The following is a 20,022-nucleotide window of genomic DNA, read 5'->3' on the forward strand; positions in this document are numbered from 1 at the left end:
TCGGAAACGAATGAGAATGTGTTCCGCCCACCGCAGTATGCCGCCTCTGTCGACAGGGAAGGCATGCATAACAACGACGGAAACAGATAACAGCTGGCTGAATGTTATGATGATGACAGAGAATTTTTATGGCGCAAGGGCATCTGCGCGCAAAGAGCGCCATGGCACAAGGTATTTTTCGTTTTGCTCAATGTGGGGTCAAAGACCCATTTCCCAAGCATTTCACCCTGATTAAGCCGAGCACCAGGCCAGGGGAAAGCTTGTACCTATTGTACCACCGGCGGCACTGGGGATCGAGCCCCGAACCTCCCGCATACGAGGCGGATGCTCAACCACCTAATTGGCCACCGCTGCGGTAGGCTGAATGTTCTTGCGGGAGCGCGTGTACCTGTACGCTAAAGCTTCGCGGTAGCGAATGAGCACTCGAATGAAAGGCGCTAGAATCGGGCCTCGCGTGGCGGCGCCTCATGCACTGCATGCGTGGTGACCCGCACTTGGAAACTTTTCTTTCACCTCTGCAGAGTGGGTCATGCTGTGCGGCCACGATATCGAGTCGCGCGATGAAGCCGTGGGGCAGCTCATGTTTTTCAGAGCCCCCGAAAAGCACAGATGCCCGCTCTTGCCATCAGTTGGCGGTCAGAAGAAGTTGGCTTCGCCAGTGGCTCACTGCTGGGTCATGCTGCACCCACGGAAATGTATGTGTGGCCCACCAGCGGGCCACGGAGCACAGGGTGTACGGCTCCGAAAATCGCTGCCACAGAGAACGTGTTGATGTGACAAATGAGAGGTTATGGTGCATGCATGTGGCACTTCTCATGTTTTTCAGCATATCTCAAATCACATCTGCCTGTCCACTACGAAGAAAACATGGAAGACCACGCCTTACATGCATGCTCGTGTCTGTATGAACGCGTGCTAAAAAAAAAGGGTGGGGGGGGGGGGGGGGGGCACTTTGCAATTTCGGAATGCATGCAGCCTGCACAAGGTAGTCGATTTGATGGCTGAAGTGGGAACGCAACCGCTTCACCGGCCCAGCAAATCGCAACAGAGCGTGATTGCCGTTGACAGCACGCGGTTTTGAACTTGCTACGTGTATACAACGGCCACACGCAGCCTGAGCGCAGAGAATGCGAGGCGTTCAGCGTTCGTTTTTGCGTTTAGCCATATATCTATCCGCCGTCTGTTTAGCGCTGTTTTAATTACGAGACTCGCCGCAATCTTCCCTACGTTCGTCGCGCCACTTGCCTCGTGTTTCGACGGTAACTGTCCGTTGACGGCGAAATAGCGTTCCTCGAGAAAGCGCATGAATACGCCACCGACCGCAGTTCCACGAATCCCCACGTGGAGGCGCCACGTGTAATTCGCTTCTACAATTTTCCGGCTTATAAAAGCTTTCGTTCCGGTAAAAATGACGTAATTGCACATGACGCCATCTATCACGCAAGCATTAATTAGTATTTCTCTTTAGTGTTTTTTACTGTTCTTTTAAGTGCGAAGCCTTGGCAATTTTGTTCCAGGAATAGAAAACTGGGAGCGCGACCAACTGCCGTGGTACCACGAAGTGGTCTGACTGACCCACGCTTGGGCAGACTAAGGTACAGGCAAACCCAGTGGTCGAACCTCGTTGTAACGAAACGGCTTATAATGAAGTCATGGATATAACGAATTAATGGCGATTCCCCTTGGAAGCTCGGACAACACGCGCTTTAACGAAGTAATCGTCGGGCCCCTTCAACTTAGTTATAACGAGGTTCAACTGCAGTTTTTGTTTTTTGACACACTGATGCATGCAAGGTAGCGCGCACGAACGCACCTGCACTAAAATAAAACATGTCCACAATCCGCACACACACACACACACACACACACACACACTCTTCGGTGCAGCAGGAAAATAACGCTACAAGTTCCGCGATCAAACTATGTGCTAGACCGACAGCGCTTGCACGAAGCGACACGTTCCCGGCGCGCAAGAGACTGCTATCCACGGCGGAGAAAACTGTCGCGCGTCAAAAGAAATAGCGCAGATTCCTCGGAGCCAGCTGCATACGCGCGCTGTGTGGGAAGAGAGGGAGGGACGTATACGCCAGCGCCGAGGATTCACGCACGCTTGTGCACCGACGCAGTGATACGCGCGCGCGTCGTCCGTCAAGCGTTAACACACACACACACACACACACACACGGGCGCACACGTGAGGAGACTGGTTCGCCCCACTGCGGCGTCGTCAGCGCGGAAACGAACCGCGACGAGTACGTTTGGCGACACTCCCACGCTTGGCCGGACTCAAATGCGCGGACGGAGAGATCTCGTCTCGGTGAGCTTGGGCGAGGGAAAAGCCGGGGGACAGGGAGCGAGCAACGAGAAAGCGAATTTCCTCCGCCGACAGAAGCATCGAAAAACACTCTGCGCGAGAATTACCTTCGTACCGTGTCACCCCGCCGCGGTGGCTCAGTGGTTAGGGCGCTCGACTACTGATCCGGAGTTCCCGGGTTCGAACCCGACCACGGCGGCTGCGTTTTTATGGAGGAAAAACGGTAAGGCGCCCGTGTGCTGTGCGATGTCAGTGCACGTTATAAAGATCCCCAGGTGGTCGAAATTATTCCGGAGCCCTCCACTACGGCACCTCTCTCTTCCTTTCTTCTTTCACTCCCTCCTTTATCCCTTCCCTTACGGCGCGGTTCAGGTGTCCAAAGATATATGAGACAGATACTGCGCCGTTTCCTTTCCCCTAAAAAACCAATTATTATTATTATTATTATTATTACCGTGTCATGTATACGGCAACTATCATCAATCACTGCAAATTGAAATTAAAAGTAAAAATAATTACTCTAATAAATTGGTGGTTCCTGGCACCCAAAAGCAACACATGGTGCACGAGGAAAAGCGTCGTGAAGGGGCCCCACATATAGACCTCCTGCATGTTTGTAAACAAACGAGGTGGCGCTGCAGTCGCTAGCGAGCTCGTGGTAGGCAAAAGGTCGGGGAGTGGCGTCGCGGATAGGTGTTGTGCGCAGGTTTTCAAGGCTTGTAGGCGCGTTTCCAGTTTCTGCGAATCATAGCAATGGTCGATGCTTCCAACTTAGTAATTTGTCGAAGTACACGAGCTCGCGTTGTCCACGTGCGGCCCATAAAGAGAAATAGTTTGCCACTGTGTATTGTATATATGGTTAGTAGTAAGCATGTAGAAAGCGTTCCTGCCGTTTATTTATGCGCTAGGCATTGAATAAAACAAGTTTTGACACTCTGCACTAGCCGGAATGATTTTACTTCGGGACAGTAGTGAGGGGAAGTGCTGGCGTTGTTTCGTCGGAGCAGACATGCGCTTATCGTCTGCTGACATACGTACGTGTCGCGCTGCGCGAAAAGTGGGGACAGCGTCGTGTCCCCGACCTCCTGTCTCGCTTAGCGCTGTTTTTAGCCGCATGACCACGCACCAGCCAGGCTGACTTGTCCTCTTGTTAAGCTGGTCGATTTGGTGAAAATTTTTGATTTCTAGAATTATTTTCTTTCCTAGCCCTGAAGTCTAGTTTCGTGACGAAAAATTATAGCAAAATATTGAGTACAAATTTATAAATTACGCTTTTTAGAAGTGTGGTCGTCAAAAATTGTGAGGTAATTTCTTTGATTTCAGTGCCGCATTTTGACCAAAGCGAAAGCGAAGATGCCATAAACGAGGGAATATACTTTAAGGTTCGTTTTCTTTTAACCTCCCTGCGTTTCCTTTTCATTCTCTCTCTCTCTTCTGACCTCTCACATTTTCTGCGACTGGATCACAGTGCACCTTCGTAATTCGCATGAAAATCAAATGATTCCATTTGTCGCAAACTATTCCTGAGACGTTGAGGAGCGTAATAAATCTCTCGATTTTTTTCCCTACACGTGCAGTATTGTGTTAGTTATTTTTTGTAAGAAACGTTTTCATGTAACTTTGCATGCATAAGTACTGATCATATAGAAAAAGAACTAATCGCGTCATCATACAGAACAGGGCTTTATGCACATGCTGGCATAAAAAAACTGCGCACTATCTACTCAATTATTTGAGACCTAGCTTGGGGGGACTTGACGACGGTGTTAATTATAATTACCCAGAACTGCACCAGGTATAGCTATAAATAAAAGGAATGACTGAAACTAGCGTAGGAATTTCATATTTGCACCAAGTTTAGTTACATATCGCATGCATGAATAACGAAAACACTTTTCATGCCGCGTCCCCTCTCAATCTCGCCACGTGTCTGTTAGTAGCACGCCTGCGGCTGCTTTTTTCCAAACAAGCTTCTGATCATGTATTACCGCATGAAACATGACACATGCATGATGCAATGAAAAAGCATATGGCGTTTAGCACACTTAAGGTACGCTATTCTAAGCACACCAACGCGACCGCGCAAGATTGACACAACTTACCAGACTTCTTTCTACTCGAATGAAATAATTGCGTCGTCATATCAAGAAACAGTTTCAAGTAACTATTAAATGTCACAAAACGCGCCATTTAACCATGGTGTGCTATTAACAAAAAAAAAACGCATTCCTTGGGGACGAGTGAACTGTCGGCGCCCCGTGCACTCCGGCTCAAGGTGATAAGTACGTGTGCAGCTACATATGTCTTTTTTTCCTTGAGCAATTATCAGCCTACTATCCTGAAGTTCAGGTGAATGAACGCAGTAACTTGCATGCTATTAAGTGCATTGAGTGGCAGTGCCTATCGACTCCCAGACTTCGCGCTTTACTACCGTGGCCCAATGCCTGTTAGCCAGTTTCCGAATGCGACATTTATGCGCGAGAAACCTATCGAGGCTAATTTAATATTTTTTATGCTACTACGCGGATCCAGCAGTGACGCAGCTGGTCAATACATGCTGCTTCTGCAGTGCACAGGCTTGAAGCAGCCGCCGGTAGTTGCGGCAGCTGCGGTAGGCACGGGCAAGCGGAACCTGTTTTGCCTACCGTGCGAAAGTCGGTGCTAACATCAGCGCCACCGCATCTTCGTGACGTCGCGGGGTGAAGGAGGTCCATACCTCGGCCCACTGTGGTATAGTCGCCTTGCGCCGAAACCTTGGCACTGGGGCGTTGGAGCATTTCGCCTCCAAAGAAATAAGGCCAAGCGCCGAAGTTCCTCCCCGTTGAAAGGAGGTTTTTTTTTTTTTCTTGAAAATTCTGTGGACGCCACGTTAAGGTAGGAGACAATGACGCCCGATGAAAAGGCTGATACTTTTTTTTTATTATTCAAAATTTAAAGTGCTTTAACAAGCGATTTCAGGGGAAACAGTTGCAGATCTTATTACGAAGACAACGGACAAAAGCTCTTCTTCGCTGCTCCTCAACCAAAATTTCTGCACACGGTCCGGGACGACAGGAGATAGCTCGAAAAAAGAAAAATTAGGGAGGACACTTAAGCTCCGCCTTAAGAATATGATGCGATAGCGGCCTGTGGTCCTCTTTAATTACACACGTACTCATTAGCACACAGTCGTAAGGGACCAGTTTACGTGGAATGCCACACGACGGCATACATATTAAACCTCCGCATATTCCCAAGACGCGCGAGCGTGCCTTGCGTGTCCTATAGTCGCTAGCGGGTCTGGTTCTCAACCCAAGGGCCGCGGTTTCGAATCCCCCCCTAAAACCGAACATTCTTGATTTTTTTCTTTAATCAAAATCAATTATTTTATAAAGATAAATCGTCTGACACATGCGGCGACCTTTAATTCGCATTACATCTCATGTTTCAATCACTCATTCCACGCATGACATCACGTTAAATGTCAGCGTTGTGAAAAGTGGTGCGTGAGGTCGTTTGCTGCGACTTCATGTCGCAGCGTTGTCGACCAAACAGCGTTTTTCGCTTACGGCCGACGCCACTTTTTCTGCGACACGGTACCCTTACGCTATCGCTTACCATTATAAAAATGGTCTATAGACAGTCTATAGACTTCTTACAGACCTTTCTATAGATATTTCCTTTTGTCTATTCATAGTCTATAGACGGCCTATAGACAAATTTCTACTAAATGTGCTTGGCCATAAATGAATAGACTGTCTATAGACTGTATATAAGATGTGTATTGCCTATAGACTTTCTCTCGGATTTATCTACAGACAATCTACAGACTATAGATAGAAGTCCATGGGACAGTCTATAGACTGCCTAAAGAAACTTTTGTAAGCGTAAAACAATGGGGAAGTATCCGCAATGATCCGCTTCGCCCGTAAACAGATCCAGGCTGTCGCGAATTCGCCACATCGCGTATAAAACTTGACACGCGCGGAAGAATAGCGGCCGGCGACAGTTATTATTTGACAATATACACACACGCAGCTTGAGAAACCGGCCGGCCGCCTCTTTCCATTGTACTTCCGCGCAAGAAAAAAGGTTTTCAGCTTTCTCTTTTCTCTCTCTCTCTCTTGCCTGCTTGGCCTCCTGTTCTTTGTGAAGCGCGGCCGCCCCCACGGCGCAGTGGATTTACAATCGGCACGGAAGCAAAGAATGATGAACCGCGCTGCTCGTCCGAGGAACGGATACAAAAAGAAACGACTGATGTCTCGAAGCAGTCTACTTACGAGTATTCGCGGACGCGAAGTCGGCAGGCTTGAAAAGGCTATAGATCTCAATTTGCGAGCACTTCAACGCGGCTTAACAGTTGGGCCCTTCGCAATCATCGCCTCCCCCTATTTGTTCGACGCAGAACGCTGCTGCTTTAAACAAGGAATTGGTAAATCCGTAAAAAAAGAAAGAAAACGCACTTCGCGCCACAGTTGTAGAATTCGTGACTTCAAGCGTGACGTCGTGCTTATTTTTTTTTCGTTTTTATGGTTCGCATTATATTATCCGACACCACTAATAAAAAAGCTCCAAAGCACGAAGTGCCCCTTCTCACTGTGCTCTGTTACTTCTTGAAAACGATGCGCGAGATGCAGCAAACCAATCTGCACGCGGCGAGTCACCAATGGTATACTTCGACGTTTATGGAATTTTATTCTTGCAAGGCAGAGCTTTAAAAAACCTCACACTTACAGTCCCTAGCGGAGTCTCGTACCAAACATCGTTCGTCACCAGCCATCACACCATAAATAAAGGGGGGGGGGGGGGGGGGAGTGGCGCACAAGCTTTTCATTAAAGGTATGACGCGGTAGCGTTAATGGTTGTTTTCCGCTTCCTTAATTAGTCTTTTTTTAATTGCGCATACTGATTAGCATACACCAGTAGACAGACTAGACTATGCGATACACCACAAGACACACAAGGTCTCCCTTTAATTAACTAAGTCGAAATTTAACTTTCAGCGTAATTAATTTACTTTACATCCTTATACCTCATAATGGCATTCCAGTGACGCTACGACCTCATAGACAGGATTTAACTTCAATTTTAATTACTTTCAGTCCACAGCTAACGTGTGACGTCACAAGCCTCTCGACCAATCCTGAATTAGTGTGACAACGCGCAGGGTTTTTCCTCCGAACGTTCGCTCTAACGCTACGGCGTCAAAATTAATTGGACACCCACGATAATGCGGACGACCAGGCTAGCTGCATTGGCACTGAATGTGGCTGCCACGTACGAGTTTACAACGGAGTGGTCACGTGATCGCGTTTCAACGCATTTGCAGGCGTCTCTTTTCGACCCCACCTCTCCCACCTGAAGGCGACGAAGTCAGCGCGAGGCACGGATTACCTGTGCCGGGTGGTGAGGGGTCACGCGATCGCATATGCTCGCCGGTCACGACAACTACACTATACGGTTAGGCCGGGAACCTTCGCCTTAACAGCCATGGAGCTTTAAAACGTGCACAACGGTTACACGCTGAGCCGGGAATCGAACCGTATATAGAGCTCCCGGTTCCACGAGCGCCGCGCTATCGGCTAAGCCACCAGTCCCATCAGCATTCTTTTTCCTTATTACTACACGGGAGAGAAGAAAAAAACCGCTTGACCCTCACGGGGCCGGCCGCTCGTTTTTCACATAACCAGGTCACATTATAGCGATCCCACACCACGAGCACCTCGGTGCTCTGGAAGAGCGTTCATAGATACGCGTATGTGCACGCGTCAAGAACGCGCAACCATTCGGTACGGGTTGACTAATTCCTTAGTCTGGGCACCAGCGCACGTACACTGGTCACCCATATTTATACATAGAAATCCCTCCGCTCGGCGATCCATCGTACGGCTCTTCCAAAGACCGAACAATCCCGGAGAGACAAGGTCACGCGGCACTCCAGAGCTTTTCCCTTACACGCACGGCACAAGCCGACCGCTGTAAACGGCGTGCAGTGTCGGTGTCCTTTCTTGAGAGACCGAAGAGAGGGGAGAGAGTGTCCCGCATAACACAGCTAGCACCGCGGTGCAGAACAAAGCAGCGGTCAGTGCATGGTTATACTTACGGCGAACGAACGCTCGAATAAACGCAGTGAGAGAGGTTACAGCGATGACGGCAGTGAACCTGCATCTCTGGTCGAACATGCACTGGCGCCGTAATGCCCTGTTTACTTACTTTCGAATATACGCGGTATGCCACGTTACTTTCTTCAACTGGTGTCACCATTTTAAACGCAGCCGCCTGGGAAGAATGAGCAGCGAATAAAAGCGGACAGATTACTGCCGACAAGTGAACGTGTTGGCACCAAAATTTCGCAGGCAGCGTAGCCTCCGAAATCCGTGAACACTCCCGCTCAGCTTCAACGGTCACGTTTTAGAAACCCGCGCGATATATAGCACAGAACCGCGGGCGGAAGCTTCGCTCAGCTGACCACCTCTGTACTCCGTTCTGACTGAATCAACAACATCGCTGAACAACAACAACAGCTGGCTGAACAACAGAACAACAACGCCACAACGGACGGCAACCGAAACACGTGTCGTTCAGCGAGAAACCTAGCTTGAAATCGGGATGCGCGTAGATGGGTGACATAGTTCCGGACTCGCTCAAGACGCTATTGTGGCCGCAGGGCAGTGCGCGCACCCGTGAGCGAGCCTTGGTGAGCCTCTGTGCATTTCTCGAACACACGGGCTTGACGTCCCCGTCTGTTTTCCGCCAGGTAGTGTCGCGCAGTGGCCGAACGCTCCGCGTGCGCTACCTCGGAAGATTAACAGCTGGGCGCCCCACCCCACCTGTTGTGTGCAAAGTGTTGTGCGAGTGTGCTTGTTTATTTTTTTTTACTCCACATGGGCGCAACTTGTACAATCGTATTATCTTATGTAAATAGTGTAAATATCCCCTATTGAAAAATGTGTACAGGATTGAATAGGTCAACAAATAGGATTATGGCACATTTCGTTTAACATTATGAAGTTTCGAAATCAATTCAGCCTTTGAGACACTCCTTAGTGGAGGGCTCCGTATAACTTCGATTACCCGTGGTTAGTTACCGTGCACTTACATCACACAGTGCATGCAAGACGTGGGTTCGAGCCCGCCCGCTACGGTAGCACTTCAATGAAGGAAAAATGTGAAAGGTCCGTGTACTGTGCGTTGTTAGCGCTCATTTAAGAACCCTAGGTGGTCGAAATTATCCGGAGCCCTCCACGACGGCGTCCCTCATAGTTTGAGCCGCTTTGGGACGTCCATCCTATAAAGCCAAACCAACTGTGCCATAATCCTATTTGCTGACCCATTCAAACCTATATACATTTTTCAGTAGGGTCACCTCGTCGCCCCCTGTCCTTTCTTAATGTACCCTCACCTCTTTTATTTCATTTCTTCAAACTGCCTGCTATCCTTTATTTCCGCTGCCCCAGTTCAGGTGCCGCCGCCGCAGCGATGGCAGATGCCGGGGTTAGCAAAAATCTTTTACCTTCCTTTTTTGTTATTATTTCTGAATTAAACAATTTAAAAAAAGATGGGTGAAGCGGCACACGCTCACCCATCACAGATTCACGCGCGATAGAAAGGCGAAGGAGCTGACTCATGCACACACACGCATGGAGTCTTGCGCGTCTCACTGCACGACGAATAAAGCGTGTCGGTCTCTTCGCGGGCCCAGCAGCAGTGAGTGTTTTGGCGAAGTGCACTGGCATAAAATAAGTTCTTTCACCGGCTTAAGTCATCCTTCTCCTGCATCTTCCCACTCAGCGAAACTCGCAGTATTTTACCAGCCTGAAAACATGCATCACAGAAAAAAATGGTCGCCGGCAACGTACCGTTTCTGGCATTTTGATGTCGCTGCTAACAAAATATTGCTTTGTATCTTCACGATTATATATGACTGCGCGTGCCGAGCATTTTTCAATCGATCACGTGAAAAAGGTCGTTGCCGTGAAGAATCCGGCGGCAACTGCACTATACACTCGCACGTTCACGGCGGAGCAAATAAGAAAACTCTCTGTAACGTTGTCAGCTGCCTTGAATTTCACCGCAATCATATGTCGCAACAATCGCGAATGAAAAAGCTCGCTAGTTCGATGCGCTTTCGCTCGGATTCCAATCGCTCTTCGAGGCACGCACCACGGGTGGGAAAAAGGGTCTCCTCCGCGATTAATCCACCGAATGCCACACGAGAGTATATATAGACAAGAATATATATACATTTGCGGCTCCCAATTCCAACGCTTTCAGAGAGTGCTTTTGCTATTTTTTTTTTCCCGGAGCGGCACACTTCGAGCTGTGAAATCGTGCGAGTCGTCTTCGGGGCGCAGTGAAGTCTCGCTAGATAACACTCCGCGTAGAGCACGCTAAGAACGGTGCCCCCGATAACGCGAGTGAAGGCCGGACGCGTTACCCAATAATAAGCAATGCAGTGCGAAAGAAACCGCTCTATTTTACGCGTACACGCATTATACGACAACCCCTTTGCAACGACCGCGCCCGCAGAGTTCCAACCGAGTACAGCTCGGCCTGAGACAATAGCGGGAGCCACACACTCAAGTCAACAACGAACAAGGAAGAGGAAAGCAAACCGGGAGAGAAAAGAAATGAATCCAGACCGCGCTTCGGCTGGCGCGTTTTTTCCTGCTCGTTGTTTCTGCGGGAACCTTCGGCGACGGACAACGCTTATAAGCAGCCAAGTCACACGCACTTCGAAAGGCGCCGCCCAGGATACAACAGAGGACGGGGAAGGGGGGACGAGCGAACCTTGGAGGCCGCGTAATATCCACGTAAGACTGCCGCGTCGCCAGAAACGTGACAAGAAGTCGCTCCGCGTCGCACTTGCACGAAAAGAAAAAAAAAGAAAGTACAACGTATCAGTAATTAGTATACGCAGCGCCCCTCAAAGGGAACAGAGAAAGTAGCATATACGACGGACCACGACAACTAAACGAAAAAATGAGACTGCGCAGCAAATAAGCGGCAGGCAGAAAAGAAACAAAACAAAAAGTAAAAAGCTCTACTCCGAGGAATAACCGCTGCAGAGTGAGGGATCTCCCGCAAACCACAAGGGCACAGTATGAGCCGGCTGCTCTTGATCACCGACGCATGCAGCGCCGAGCGAAAGGGAAGGCCCAAGCTCCTCGCTGCCGATACGCGGTCCAAAGGCCAAGGACCCGAATCGAAAGGACAAAACAAAGAGCGGGGGGGGGAGGGGGGGGGGGGCAGCCAGCTCGTTTATATCCTCACCAAGGCCCTATGAGCGCATGCTGTGAAGTGGCTGCCGAACGAGCACGAGGCACGCGCAGAGCTTATCGTCCGTCTCTCTCTCCGGCGGCCGATACACATCCGAGCCACCACTCGACGAGATGCAAGCCGACCGTTATACGGCGGCCATGGCACAACGCTAGAGAGAGAGACCTATAACTGGTTCAGCACCAGAAGAACACACACAGCCCGAACGCGAGATAGCATCGGACGCACACCACCGCAGCCAGAGCTGTGTGCACACACGCGAGCGAGCAGTGCGCTCGGCGTGATGAACAACACACGGCCGGCTATAGCCGGCTGGCTAGCCAGCCTACACCACCGCGGCGGCGGCGGCCCAGAAAGTGTGCCACAAAAACGCGCCAGTCGAGCGGCCGGCCGGCCCGACGGAGCGCTACTGTGCGGTCGTCGGTCGAAGGGCCAGCGGCCTCGGAGGGAGCGAAAGGAAAAACAAGCGGCCGGGCGTTGTCCGCCGTTGTAGTACGCCTCGTCCGAAGGAAAACAGGAGCCCAGCTCCACGCAGGAAACACACAGCTTGCGAGTATCTGTAGATACAAAGCGCTGTAGCCAGCGGCAGACAATGCAGGTGCGGCGCGCGAGAAGCAGCAACAGTCACCGGTCGGAGACAGCACGTGCGCGTAAAGGCTGGAGGAGATTTATCATTCACTCAAGCCCCGGTGGCCGCATTTCGGTGGAGGCTAAATAATAATAATAATTGGTTTTCTGGGAAAAGGAAATGGCGCAGTATCTGTCTCATATATCGTTGGACACCTGAACCGCGCCGTAAGGGAAGGGATAAAGGAGGGAGTGAAAGAAGGAAGAAAGAAAGAGGTGCCGTAGTGGAGGGCTCCGGAATAATTTCGACCACCTGGGGATCTTTAACGTGCACTGACATCGCACAGCACACGGGCTTAGCGTTTTTCCTCCATAAAAACGCAGTCGCCGCGGTCGGGTTCGAACCCGGTGGAGGCTAAATGCAAAAAACGCCGGGGTGCTTTTTCTTTCCGACCCAAGGTGGTCGAAATCAATCCGGATCTTTTCACTATATGCGGAGACTGTTTCCTCTCTCCCTCCTTTCACGACTCCTCTATTGCAAAGCTTCACTCAAGGGGCAGTAGAGGAGTCCGCCGTGGGTGAAACAGTTACTGCGACTCTTTGCTCAATATAACGTTAGTTTTTAAACGCAGTTCCGAAGCAAAAAAATAAATAAAAGTGGAGACTGAAAACCCGTGGTCAGCGACGCAGGCTCGGCGTTACGGAAATCCACGTTCTCGACCCTGTTTCCCGCAGTGTCCGAACCGTGGTACGCCTGAGACAGCGGGGCGACAGGGAAAGCAGCGCAGAAAGCGCCAGGGCAGAAAAGTAACAATAAACGCGGCTGTCGCGAAGCGATTACAGCAGAAAAACGCAGAAGGAAGGAAAGAGAACAGAACGCTTCCAGCCGAGACGACGGGCCTGCCTCGTGCGTAAGAGGAAAAACGCGGCAGCGGCCGAAATGCCCCGTCGCTCCTCCTAGCTGCATGCTCCGCAAGCGGCGTGTAATATACGCGTTGCACCGTAGCAGTACACAAACCCGCACAGAGGCCCGACCGGTCGTCGCTGCTGCTGCTGCTGCTGGCCATCGCCCGTTTCTTTCTACGGCTGCGCGCTCGGTCGGAGCGGCGTGTGTGCGGGCGCGCATCGCCGAGAGAAAAAAAAAATAAACGGGAGAAATAAAGCCGCCACGTTTGTCTCGAAATCGAAGCTCGCTCGGTCTCTTCTGCGCCCAGTCGCATCAGAAAGAACGGGGAGGTAAATGCACGGTGTAAACACACGCAGGGGCGGTTGGCCGCAAGTAGGCAAACAAACAGAAGGGAAGCCGACCGGGCGGCGCGTCGACCTCGGCAGGGCCACTCCGAAGGTGACACAAAACGATTCACGTTCGAGTAGGCAAGCAGGCAGAAAAGCGACGACGCGAAGCGGCAAGGTTAGCCCGAATTGCGGAGAAAGAAGAAGGGAGGAAAGAGAGAGAGAGAGAGCTCGATCTTCGCGGAGAAAACTGGCAAAAATAAAGGAGCCGCGCGGTAGTAAGCAAGCAAGGGGGGGCGACCTTCGACAACCTTAGCCCAGATCTGGTTCGATCTCTGCGAGCAGCGAACGGGAACGCGAACTGCGCTCGACAGAGTCGAAAGCGAAGTGACTTTGGGTCGCAGACCGATTACCGTCGCCCCCGTCACGGCGAGGCTGCAGGCAGTCGGTAGTACGGCACGGTGAAAACGAGACGGCAAAAAAAAAAAAAAGTTTTACACATGTAACAAGAGCGCGGCCGTATTCGCTGCTTCGCGAAAGGTGCCGCCGTCCGCATACGCGTCGCGAGCCGTCGCAATCTTCGATGCCGAAATGGATACAGACGCGTGCGGATTAGTTAACCTCTGCCAAACGGGGCAACGCTAAGGCACTCTGTTCTGAAAAGTTGTGACCGCAGTTCACCTCAGCAGCGTGCTTTTCTTTTTTTGTCAATGATTTCTTTCCTTTTTTGTGTACGTTGCGTCAGCCTGCGCATTGCAAACAGTGAACGAAACACGGCCGAATTTAAATCACCGGGCTTCTAATCGTCCTTTTTCTTAGTTTCTTTTTTTTTAAAGCCAGGATGCAACGCCCTGTGGATTTACCATGCGAGGGGAGCCGTCGGGGGGAACCACTCTGGACGTGCCACTCCAGTAAATTCTAAGCACGTCAGTACTGCTCTCGGTGGTTCCCGGAAAATATCCTTCGGCCGGTCACTTTGCATTAAGGTATTGCGACATCTTTTAAGAACATTTGTTACATTAGGCACAGATTCCGAAGAGGGCCAGGTTAGTAGGTTGTTGCAGCGTGGGCGCTTTAGTTTCGTTAGCAAGCGCCTTACGGTTAAGTGTGTCTGCACGCTTTACGGTGCCATCAATCATCTTTGCCGCACATTTTTTTTTTTTCGTAAGTGCTTCCCGAATGTTTGCGCAGTACTGGCAGAAATCCTACGGTTCGGACTCCGGAGCATATCATTTTAAAGCGGACTGCTCGACTGCAAGGAATGCTTGTATAGCAATGTTTCATTTGCTAAAAATTTACGGGACCTTTTCACTTCTAAAATTAACACTTCCGTAGTTGACCCGCCGCGGTGGCTGAGTGGTTAGGGCGCTCGGCTACTGATCCGGAGCTCCCGGGTTCGAACCCGACCGCGGCGGCTGCGTCTTTATGGAGGAAAAATGGTAAGGCGCCCGTGTGCTGTGCGATGTCAGTGCACGTTAAAGATCCCCAGGTGGTCGAAATTATTCCGGAGCCCTCCACTACGGCACCTTTCTTCTTTCACTCCCTCCTTTATCCCTTCCCTTACGGCGCGGTTCAGGTGTCCAACGATATATGAGACAGATACTGCGCCATTTCCTTTCTCCGAAAACCAATTATTATCCCCGGGTAGTCGAAATTACTCCGGAGCCCTCCACTACGGCACCTATTATTCCTTTCTTCCTTCACTCCCTCCTTTATCCCTTCCCTTACGGCGCGGTTCAGGTGTCCAAAGATATATGAGACAGATACTGCGCCATTTCCTTTCCCCAATAAAACCAATTATCATTATTATTATTAATATTATTATTAGTCAGCGGCTCTTGACCTTGCAGCAAACCTCGGTTTAGAGTAATTTGTTCACAAATGACGACATCGCAAGTAGCGGTCAGCACCGCTCCTATTTACACAGTGTAAATAAAACGGAACTACATATGCGGTACCGAAAATTGAATCTATATCTGCTTGAATGTTCCGTCTGCCGCATTCAGTATATTCGTTGCGACACCTTTTCGGTTCCGTTCTAATAACCACAAAGCTCACAGCATCCAAGCACATAGGCATTGCCGGTCACTTATTCGATAAACTAAAAGCTACAGTTCTTGAATCCGGATTTTGATCACACCCCGATCGAAAAGTCAGAGGGCCCTTTATAATTCATACAATCAAAGCTGCCTCGTCAGGCATAAACGAAAGAGTTGAAAAATTAACCTGCCAATCACAATATCATCGTTTTCGAGGAGCCCGATCGGAAATATCAGTGGGGATTCCAAAATATGCATTACATGCTTCTGTATCACACATTTGCATTTGTGTAGTTCTTTGTAATCTTGGCACGTTTCCTACCACACTATGTATAGTTCACTTCTTACATGCATTTTTATGTTTTTATATGACCACTCTGTGCTCTATATCACACAGTGCTATATCTTTGCGCTTCGCCATGAGGCACTGCTTTGTTTCTTTCTTTTTTTTATGCTCCGCATTCTAAACAACTGCGAGCAAAATTTTCTCACCTACACTCACTAGATGTAATCACTGCTTGTTTGCCACCTATTTTGCCATTCCGCCACCCGCCTTCTTGGGGATAAATATACTTTTTTTACTTTTTGGAGCTTTGATTGTACTGCACATTTTCTGATGTGTCACCAAGCGATTACCACCAAGGTTTGAATTTACGATCTTCAAAGATTGCACTCTCACATCACTTTGATACAGATATGATCACTCATATATATGACACTGCTAGCCCTATTACACTTTTTTCCGGCGAAGGCCGTTTCCGGATATGTCAATTAAACTGATTATTCTCACGTCTTAACCATTGTTGTTGTTGTTGTTGTGCGTGCTTGCGTGTGCGTGCAGGTGCGTTTCTTTCTTTCTTCCTAGTCGCCTTTATCGAGATGGACGCACACGCAAAAGTGGCCCCGTCAGAGAGCGCTGTTATCGCAGCCCTAAAAGGTGCGCACTAGAAGGCGACGGGAAACTGTTTTCGTCGGGACCATTCTTACTCCTCGGACAGCACAAAGTAATAAAAATTCATACGCAGTGCACGGGTAACACGGAGGACTCGGCAGGTGTGTGTGTGTGTGTGTGTGTGTGTGTGTGTGTGTGTGTGTGTGTGTGTGTGTGTGTGTGTGTGTGTGTGTGTGTGTGTGTGTGTGTGTGTGTGTGTGTGTGTGTGTGTGTGTGTGTGTGTGTGTGTGTGTGTGTGTGTGTGTGTGTGTGTGTGTGTGTGTGTGTGTGTGTGTGTGTGTGTGTGTGTGTGTGTGTGTGTGTGTGTGTGTGTGTGTGTGTGTGTGTGTGTGTGTGTGTGTGTGTGTGTGTGTGTGTGTGTGTGTGTGTGTGTGTGTGTGTGTGTGTGTGTGTGTGTGTGTGTGTGTGTGTGTGTGTGTGTGTGTGTGTGTGTGTGTGTGTGTGTGTGTGTGTGTGTGTGTGTGTGTGTGTGTGTGTGTGTGTGTGTGTGTGTGTGTGTGTGTGTGTGTGTGTGTGTGTGTGTGTGTGTGTGTGTGTGTGTGTGTGTGTGTGTGTGTGTGTGTGTGTGTGTGTGTGTGTGTGTGTGTGTGTGTGTGTGTGTGTGTGTGTGTGTGTGTGTGTGTGTGTGTGTGTGTGTGTGTGTGTGTGTGTGTGTGTGTGTGTGTGTGTGTGTGTGTGTGTGTGTGTGTGTGTGTGTGTGTGTGTGTGTGTGTGTGTGTGTGTGTGTGTGTGTGTGTGTGTGTGTGTGTGTGTGTGTGTGTGTGTGTGTGTGTGTGTGTGTGTGTGTGTGTGTGTGTGTGTGTGTGTGTGTGTGTGTGTGTGTGTGTGTGTGTGTGTGTGTGTGTGTGTGTGTGTACAACAGGCATCCTCCGTAGGTGCGTGTATACTAAAGGCAATGACGTCATTCTGCGGCAACGCAATCAAGAGCACAGGTGGAAACAGCCGGTTGCGTCAGCGCGACTTATACACAGTGTGCGGCAGGTAACTTGAACCATGCTTCTGAACAAATAAAAAGAATAGAAAAGGAAGTAAAAAGGCGCGCACGAATGAAAACAACTGCGTTTTTATGGAGGAAAAACGCTAAGGCGCCCGTGTGCTGTGCGATGTCAGTGCACGTTAAAGATCCCCAGGTGGGCGAAATTATTCCGGAGCCCTCCACTACGGCACCTAATTCCTCCTTTCTTCTTTCTCACTCCCTCTCTTATCCCTTCCCTTACAGCGCGGTTCAGGTGTCCAACGATATATGAGACAGATACTGCGACATTTCCTTTCTCCAAAAACCAATTATTATTATTATTATTATTATTATCATTATTATTATTATTATTATTATTATTATTATTATTATTATTATTATTAAGGCCAAACGCGTAGCGCCACTCAGACCATTTTTGATAGCGCGTCCCCGTGAATAATAGCAACAATCAATTCCGCACTCCACAGTAGTACTGTAATGATTTGAAGAATTGCACAGCGGGTCCAGAAATACCCGATTGAGTTAAATGCGACAATTTAGCTATTGTACTCGTGGTTCCTTCTTTCCAGCTTAAGGCCCGAAAGTTGTGAGAAGCAGCCACATGATTCGGCTGTTGCGCCCGCGATGCTGAGCCAGCGATCAGAAGAGGCGCCACTGCAGATAACTGCGCGTCAAAGCAAATGACTGCTTACAGAAGCTGGTAGCACGTGCGAAAAGCACAGCACGGGCAGCAAAAGCCGACGGCTAAAAATAGGCACAAGACGAACGCGGTGCAGAACGGTGAGCAATATCCAGAACACAGAGCAAGCGGCCTCCACCACGGTCTTCCCAAGAGCTGAAGGATGGGTCACGGCAGCCATTTGCACCATTAGCAAGCACCACCGGCATACGGTAGCGCACGCGACGGTGCCGAAATGGCGCGCCAATGCGGCCTGTCCCCGAGTTGCAGCGCAGCGCCAGGAAGGACATCTCGATCACCTTCACTCACTGACCCCCGACGTTTCCGGCCGAAAGCACACCGGCCTCTCCAGCACAGGTTCGGACTGGCACGCGCAACTGCTACGTCGCAAAGAGCTTTTGGGAGCTTATGTACAATGTACACCAGTTCATAAGCTGCACACACGAACGGAGATTGAACCATTTGCAGCTCCCGGGTGACAGTTGAGGGTAGGCAACAATTTGGCATTTTTACGAATCCAGCGTCCCGCTAAATTTTGCCGCCGACAGCGCGGTTTGGTGTTGTCGCAAGCTGGTTGTGCGTCACTGTGGCAACACACAACCAGCTATCCCTATAGGAACGCGCATGACACCCGGCCAGCCATGCTACGTGTTGCACCACTGCAGAGGAGAAAACACTCGTCAACCTGCAGGAACAGCAACCGCGCCTCTGCTGCGATCTCTGCTGAGGAACAGTGTGCAGAGCACAGGTCTACGGAGAGCGCGATGGAGGGCTCCACTGCAGCGCAAGCCCTACGGCACCCCCCGCAGCGGCAGCGTGTACATGCCGTGCACCACTCACCCGAGTCGCTCCTTCTCCCGCGCCCGCAACTCGAGGTCGCGCTGGATGACGGAAAGGATGCGCTCACACTCCTCCTGGCTCAGGTGCGACAGGTTCAGCCTCCGGCCCATGGTCGGCCCCCACATTCACATGGCACACCTGCGAAGAGCCACCACGGGAAGGAAGGTCAGTCCAACAGCCACCCCCGCATGGAGGTATGAAACGCACAGCCGCCACGGAAACCAAGCGAATGACACGCGCGGATCCCCCCAGTGCGGTGTCAACGACATGCGCCTGTCGTAGTCATGACTCGTCAGATACAAAAGCCTAACCGTGTTGATACTAAGGTGCGAGTTATCAAAGAACCTCGGGCGGCCGAATTAATTGGTGCAGCTGATCAGGGCCGTCGACGACCACGGACTGAAGGAGCAGGCCGGAAGATGAAAGAAATCGCGCTCGCGCGAGCGAGGGCGCGAAAGCAGCAAGTTACTTCCAACTACGCAGCTCCTACCACCCCCTCCCATCTCCCTCCCTGTCGTGGGGAAAAAAAATAAAGAAAAGCAGGGATGGAAATGAAGAAAAATGGCGCTACGACTGCCAATGGTTTGCTCTCAGCGCTTATTCGGCGTTGCTTTTTTGGTCGGGCCTCGAGTAGTTTTATGCGCGTGATGGTGCAGTATACGTAACATCCCCATACATAAAAAAAAAAAGAAAATGACATAATACCAGCAGGAAGTAGCGAAGGTTGCTTTACTGCGAATACAGCTCCTGCAGCTTCGGGCGCACGATTCTAACACGCGTACTGCGCAATTCGCGCGCTATCGACGGACTGGGGACGCGCAAATTCCTCGCCACGGAAGCGCTGTGAGAACGTTCCCGACAATCGGGCGGCGCAATCCGCCTATCTCGAGGTGCGACGCACTGCGGCCACACGGCGACAATAAGGGGGGGGGGGGCATTGCGCGCATTTCGCCGTTTCGCGCCGAGGTACGCGATGTGCCTTGCCACTACAGAGGTACGACACAGCAGCCCCCCCCCCCCCCCCCCCCCAAACAGTGCTAGGAATTTTGTAGAAAAATACGAAGGACGTGGTCATCTCTGGATCAAAGAAGATGAAGAGAATATGAAGCTCCACCGACTGCACTCGACTAGCTGATATGAGTCATTGTTTCACATTTGTTTGAC

General features: G+C 50.3%; 1 protein-coding gene across 5 annotated transcripts in view; it reads right to left on the reverse strand.

Moving 5' to 3' along the window:
* The window catches only part of LOC144125925 (uncharacterized), a 104,520-nt gene that overhangs the window by 65,416 nt on the left and 19,082 nt on the right, over window positions 1-20,022 (reverse strand). For all 5 annotated transcript variants that reach the window (XM_077659752.1, XM_077659751.1, XM_077659750.1 and 2 more), the window contains exon 2: window positions 18,859-18,996. In XM_077659752.1, coding sequence (XP_077515878.1) covers window positions 18,859-18,983 — 125 coding nt within the window. In that variant the 5' untranslated portion in view covers window positions 18,984-18,996. The remainder of the gene's footprint in view (window positions 1-18,858; window positions 18,997-20,022) is intronic.

The sequence above is a fragment of the Amblyomma americanum genome, chromosome 3 (assembly GCF_052857255.1).
Source record: "Amblyomma americanum isolate KBUSLIRL-KWMA chromosome 3, ASM5285725v1, whole genome shotgun sequence".
Taxonomy (NCBI): Eukaryota; Metazoa; Arthropoda; class Arachnida; order Ixodida; family Ixodidae; genus Amblyomma; species Amblyomma americanum.